General features: G+C 44.1%; 1 protein-coding gene across 2 annotated transcripts in view; it reads right to left on the reverse strand.

Moving 5' to 3' along the window:
- SHQ1 (SHQ1, H/ACA ribonucleoprotein assembly factor) overlaps positions 1-3279 on the reverse strand; it is a 39581-nt gene extending 36302 nt beyond the window's left edge. The window contains exons 1-3 of one of the 2 annotated variants that reach the window (XM_040076724.1): positions 3205-3279; positions 953-1135; positions 433-497 (exon numbers count right to left, since the gene is read on the reverse strand). In XM_040076724.1, coding sequence (XP_039932658.1) covers positions 433-497; positions 953-1095 — 208 coding nt within the window. In that variant the 5' untranslated portion in view covers positions 1096-1135; positions 3205-3279. The other variant, XM_040076723.1, reaches the window with a different exon arrangement.
- Between the last annotated feature and the right edge of the window lie 3598 nt (positions 3280-6877).

The following is a 6877-nucleotide window of genomic DNA, read 5'->3' on the forward strand; positions in this document are numbered from 1 at the left end:
TTATTGCATTAAAATATCTGAGACAGACAGTTGTGCATTTTTCCTTTATGAGAAAGGCTCAGAGGAAGTAGGACACATGGAGGTAGCATTTTATTTTGCATTGATCCCTGTGCATGTTTTTAACCTTATTTCACAGCAATTCAGGACTTCAATGATAAAACATGAAAGAGAATATTTAACTACTTGGAGTCTCCTGACTTACATTGTATAAACACAAACCAGCAGAAGAAAGCAAGCTTTATTTAATTTTTAATCCCTCCACCAAACAACCCACAGAAGCTACGTTCGCCAATCTGATTGCTGTCTTGGTCATGTATTAAAAGTTCTGCAAGCAATAAATGTATTGCTTTTTTTTGTTTTTGTTTTTAAGTATAAACTACTGGAGATGGAAACATTTTTTAAGACACAGATATCAATAACTTCAAGCAATACCTTCGTCTGCATTATAAGATGCTTTTTCTCTGCCATCCTCTACAATTCTTCCAGGAAGTGTCAATCTGCAGGCAAAAAAAAATGAGATGCTTCACCGAAAGCCTGACTAATTCTGCAAGTTAATGTCTTTCTATAAAAATGTAAGGCACATTCCTAAAGCAGCACAAAGGACTTAACTACATGACTCCTCAGTAATGGAATCCATGCAGTTCAATCCCCCTGGATTGCTCCCAAGAAAAGACACACTCTACAAAATTTACACCCAGAGAGCTGTCTGGCCATTTAAATTAAAGAGACTTTGTACAGTAAATTCAGAAAAGTATTTATTTCAACTCCCTTTAACATGATTTAATGCCTAGGAACAAAGAGGCCAGACCCAAAACACCAAATCTTTGCGTGAACTGAGCTGTCTGTAGTCAACAGAATAAAAGCTGCAGATGAAAAACACTTCGAAGAGACCAAAATTAAGTTCATTTCCTACTATGAAGATCAGTTTTTGAAAACTTTTTCCACTACTTGCCTGAGAAAGTACGGCTTAGCATAAAATTTGAAATCTTCCCCTTCAAAATAAATGTCAAACTCTGAAGCTCTGGCATAAGGCACTCTGATTTTTACTGTAAGAAAATCTGGATCCTGGGTCAGTTCAAAAGCTGGAGTTATCATGATGAATCCAGCAGGAAAAGCAAACACTGGTAGTGTGGCCCTAGAGAAACAAGAAAAGAAAGAAAGTATTATTGTAGCTTCTGATTTCTGAGAGCCTCTTCAAAATTCTGTAAGAACATTTCAGATTCCCACATAATTATCCTCCATGTGCCCAAGAAGAAAACACTGATGACAACAGCAACAACATCAGAGTCATCAAAAACATGAGGGTACCACCCCTCTGCACCTTAATGAAACAACTCCACGTAGAGCTGGAGTACAGGAAATCACCTGGTACGTCCATGTGAAAAACACTAAAATTCAGTCCTAAAACTTTCCAGCTTTTCATAGCTAATTTATAATTTCACACATAGCAGACCTTAGACATTTGCAGTTCTCTAGTGAACTGAACACAAACCACTACTAAAAAAATCCTAAAAACAAGTGAAACTAATAAAACACAGCTCTATTTTTTCCAATTCACACACATATTAGCCAGAATATGAAAAACAGATTCAAGGACATTTTAGATAACATCCCTTAGAACCATATATATACTGGTAAGTGTATGTATTTAGCACAAGAAAAGGAATTTATATAGTACTATTCACCTAATATACAACTGTCTGACCTTTCAATAGCTTCTCATCTCAAGTTTAATTCAGAACCCAGCTATAGATTGTCTGGGGTTTGTTCTGGTTTTTTGTTTGTTTTGGAAGGTGTGTTTACAAAAGGTCACATGGTTTTGAAAACTAGCTTTTTCAACCAAAAGTATTTTAACAAATAAAACCAGAATAGAACTATTATTTAGGAAAGAACTACTTTTTAGTCACTTGCAGTTGTCTTTACGAAATATATCCCCATTCTGACAATTTCGTGAACAGCCAGAAGTCATTAACCATTAACAAGGTGAAATTAACAGATCACTCTTTTTCTCGTAGGGGTAATCAGACTAGTGCAAGATATAGGAAGAATATTAAAACACCCCATTTCATGTAATTCCAGGGGCAACATTCCCACCCACTCCAGACTGAGGAGCTGCCAGGTGTTTTATGGAATTGTGTCTCAATAGGAAACACCGGGCTTGTAGAACACCTGCACGCCATACACCTGATGCGCTTTCCTGTGGATTTTCTTCTTCTCTCAACACCAGAAGCACGACTAAGAGATACAAATAGCTCATTTGGACTCTTCAGGGATGACATGTCAGTGTGCATTTTTATTTTCCCTGGTCAGAGGTTCATAAATAAACAGCACCCCCAAAAGAAGCCTGCCAACCCCTCTTTGCCCAGCACTCAGAGCATCCCTGGCCCAAATTAATCACCCCAAACCCCTCTTGGGGGGTCCTACCCAAATCCTTGATATCTCACAGCTGAGAAACCACCGGGACACAACATTCAAAACCCAGCTATCCCAAATGATCGCGTTTCCCGGCCTCTCCTGTGCATTAGGGAAAGGCAGAGGGAGCAGGGCCAGGGATGAGGCATGAGATGCTCGGAGCTAAAACACAGAATCGCTGGGGTTGGGAAGGGGCTGGGGAAGCCTCCAAGGCAGTGTCACCTGCAGTAGGTAACACAGGAACCCCTGGAGGGCTGGGAATATCCTCAGAGAAGGATTCCACACTCCCCGGGCAGCCTGCTCAGTGCTCCGCCACTCGCCATGGAGAAAAGTTCTGCCTCATGGTGAGCCGAAACTTTCTGTGTTTCATTTTACGGCCACTGCTCCTCGTCCTGCCGCTGGGCATCCCTGAACAGAGTCTGGTCCCGTCCTCCGACACCTCTGAGCGATATTTTTGTGCATTAATAAGAGCTCCTCGCAGTTTTTCTCTTCTCCAGCCTAACCAGGCCCAGCTCCCGCAGTCTCTCCTCATGAGGGAGATATCCCGGACCCCTCATCACCTTTGCTCCCTCCGCTGGACCCTCTCCTTGCCCTTCCCGCACTGAGGAGCCCAGAACCGGACACAGCCTCCCGCCGCTGCCGTCACACCGGGCCGCGGGCCGACCTGCGGCCCTACCCTCCCCCCAGCCACCCGGCAGCGAGTCCTGCAAGGGGACAGAGCCCTCGCGGAAGGCGGCGGCCAGCGGGAGAATCCCGGGAAGAGCCCCGGCCGCGCCCGCCCGCACCACTCACTCAGCCCCACGCCGCTCCCGCCACGGCTTTCCACGCCCGCCCGCACCGGGGCGGAGCCGCACACGCGCGCTCGGGACGGCCCCGCCCCTGTGAAACCACGCCCTCACATGGCCGTCACGCCCCTCATGGCCGCCGGGCCCTGCATGGCCGCCACGCCCCTCACGGCCGCCACGCCCCTCATGGCCGCCCCTCAGCGATGCCCGCCCGGCCCTGCGGGCTGTGCCTCCGCTGTTCGCTGTTTATGGCTCTGCTTCTCTGCGGGAAACGGGCAGCGATTGAAAGATCCGCTGTAAATTCTTGCTGCCCGTGAATTTAGTGAACTTTCCTGATGTTTGCAGGAGTTGTTGGGAAGGGAGTGGTTGACAGTCGGTGCGGATGTGGGCAGCCTAACTGCGTAAAGCGAGGTCGTTGAGGGTGAAAATCATAACCCGTCGTCTGGACAAATAAAAAGAATGAATTGTTACCTGCGATTGCATAAAGCATCTTGCACGGACTGAGCGTATTTTTATTTCAGCAGCTGCTTTTCATAAAGATGCGTGGAAATTGGGCTTCAGTGTGTTGGGGGGATGGATTGTTTCTTTCCTGTGAAACCACTGGTTAATCCAGCACTAATTGCTGTGAACAAATGTGCTATTTCTGTTATGTTTACACTCATCTGGCTATTCCTTTGCTGCAGATAAGGTAGAAGATGAGTAAACAAAAGAGTGACCCCACAAGCACTGTCAGAGAAGGAATTCCCAATTACATAAAGCTCTTCTAAAATACTGGTTTAATGCAAACATTGACAGGGTGAACAGGAGACAGATCCTGATGGATCAAAACAAATACAGCATGAAGGAGAACAAGAAGATCCAAGAGCAGAAAACTTGGTTTAAAAGCTGTGATTTATTAAATATATCACCTAATGTAGAATTAATCTGTATTTTCTGCCTTTGCACCGTGAAAGGTATTCTGGTTCTAGATAATTCTCTACATTTTAAAACGCTACTGTCTTCCTCTTACTGCCCCCTCTGAAATGCATTCAAATATTTTTCCTGGAGGGGAAAAAGCATATTTATGTATCCTCTCCTAGTAAAGTTTTCTTAAAAAGCAAAGAAACAAACAAACAAACAAACAAAAGTAGATAAACAATCTTCCAGGCTGAAAATCCCCTGAACACTGAATATGACATCTCCTTTTGAGAAAACTTCTTTACTCTTGTACTGAACTGAACCAGCAGTTCAAGTACTGCACAAAAAATTGAACAATTTGCTTCAAAATAGATAGTTCTCCCCACTGATTTAAAATTGATGGGTGGTTTTAATATTCAGCCTAAACTTCCTTGTGTCCCAGTTTTTCACGTGCAGAAATTGAAGATGCATGGCATGTAAGAAGCTTTTTTTTCTTGTTAAGAAGTTAACGATGTCTAATTTCAGATGCTGATTTGCTTTGGACTGAGGCCTCAGTCATATCCTCAGAAACTTTTGATCCATTTCCAGAGAACTTCAGCACTAATTAACTTTTGGACCCTACAAAGTAATCTGTAATAAGTATGTTGGACAGGAAGCTGGATCATGGACCAGCAGGCACCATCTTCTCTAGATAAATTCAAATTTGCAGGACAAGCCTGTGAAAGATAAAGAAGTTTCATCTGGGAATTTATTCTTGTCTAACTGTCAATTTTCCAAGACTGCCTCAGAATTATTTTTTTTTGCAGCCTAAGAACTCCCAGCCTTTTTTTTTTTTTTTTTTCTTTTGTGCTAGTACTTTCCTTATAAAAGAACTATTTATATACTAATTTTAGTCAAGAAAGTGGTGCATCAGCCATTCTGCTTTTCCATCATGTGAAGGGTGAAGTAGCATCTCTAAGGAATGTGTGTTGCTTTCTTCTGTAAAGTACATACTGAATTTTTTTAGAACTGTAATGAAAAAGTTTTACTTGGATATGTACAAAGACTACATTTTTTGGTGCTTCTTTCTGATGAAGGGAATTTGGCTGGTATATATTTAATGAAATGCAGAAGAATTAAAATGCGTAATCTACAATGTTTTTGGCAAAGTAATTAGGACAAGTTGCTGTTTGCTTGAGAAATAGAAACATGAAGCTTTGCAACTGATAAGCACAATTGGCTCTACATCGTTAATAATGAGTAAATCTGGCAACCTTGGAAATGGTAATCCAAAACAAAATTACTAAGAGGGCTTAATTGACACATCTAGAGAAGAAAGTGATTGTATTGATGATACAAAAATCACACATTTGAACAGCTCGAGGATTTCAGCACTGGTACTCTTTCATTAAGTATAAAGTTTGGTAGGGTTTTATTATAGTGCATATATTCTTGAGAAAGAGCATATGTTTGTGCATTGTGGTTTTTCTGTAGTTTCTCATTTAGTATTGCTATTTTCTCTTGGCACAAAGTAATTTACATTTCCCTATCTGGCCACAACCCGAGTTGGATGAAACTCTTGAAGCACTAGTTGTTCATTGCATTTGGACTGACGCTAAGGGAAAGTACATTTTGGGATGCCACTGGTGAAGGCATGTGGTGCGAGCAGTGTAAAATGGACAGGCTGTACAGTTCCACTGCCAAGTGAATGCCTGTGTCACTTCCCGTGGCTCCAGGAGGGGCACATGAGGCTCCTCCAGGTCTCAGCTTGCGAGGCTCCACTTTCCCTTCTCACCATTTTCCAAAGTTTCTGTCTCAGTTCTTTGCACAGCTTGTCCTCCAGCTCCATGAGGCACCTAGAGCCTTTGTATTTCTGCCATTCTGTGCATTTCGAGGTCGTAAATCAGATTTATGACCCCAAGCAGGATTTACTTCTGTGAATATCAGTGTTGTGTGATTCCTGCTGATGGTCCACAGCAGTCTGGTTAGGATGGGTCACACGGGGACAAAGCCACCCACAAGTGAGTGAGCACCTTGTTCCTACAAGTATTGCACTCCATCGCTTACCTGCCTTCGGTGCAGATGGAATCAGGAGTGTGTACTGTCTGCAGGAGATAAACTGGGGCTGCAGGGCAGAGGGAGCCTTGGCTTCCCTGCCAGCACAGGCAGAGGAAGCACACTTCTGAGCTCCTCAGTTCAGGATGGACATTGAGTGCTGTGTCCAGCTCTGTCCCCTCAGTTCAGGATGGACATTGAGTGCTGTGTCCAGCTCTGGGAACTCAGTTTGGGATGGACATTGAGTGCTGTGTCCAGCTCTGTCCCCTCAGTTCAGGATGGACATTGAGTGCTGTGTCCAGCTCTGTCCCCTCAGTTCAGGATGGACACTGAGTGCTGTGTCCAGCTCTGTCCCCTCAGTTCAGGATGGACATTGAGTGCTGTGTCCAGCTCTGGGAACTCAGTTCAGGATGGACACTGAGTGCTGTGTCCAGCTCTGTCCCCTCAGTTTGGGATGGACATTGAGTGCTGTGTCCAGCTCTGTCCCCTCAGTTTAGGATGGACATTGAGTGCTGTGTCCAGCTCTGGCCCCTCAGTTCAGGATGGACATTGAGTGCTGTGTCCAGCTCTGTCCCCTCGGTTTAGGAAGGACGTTGAGATGCTTGGAACACAAACCCTGTGAGGAAGGGCTGAGGGAGCTGGGGTTGTTTATCCTGGAGAAATGGAGACTCAGGGGTGACCTTATCACTCTCTGCAACTCCCTGAAATGTGGCTGGATCAGCTGGGGTTGGTCTCTTTCTCCAGGCAGA

Source organism: Hirundo rustica, chromosome 12 (assembly GCF_015227805.2).
Source record: "Hirundo rustica isolate bHirRus1 chromosome 12, bHirRus1.pri.v3, whole genome shotgun sequence".
NCBI lineage: Eukaryota > Metazoa > Chordata > Aves > Passeriformes > Hirundinidae > Hirundo > Hirundo rustica.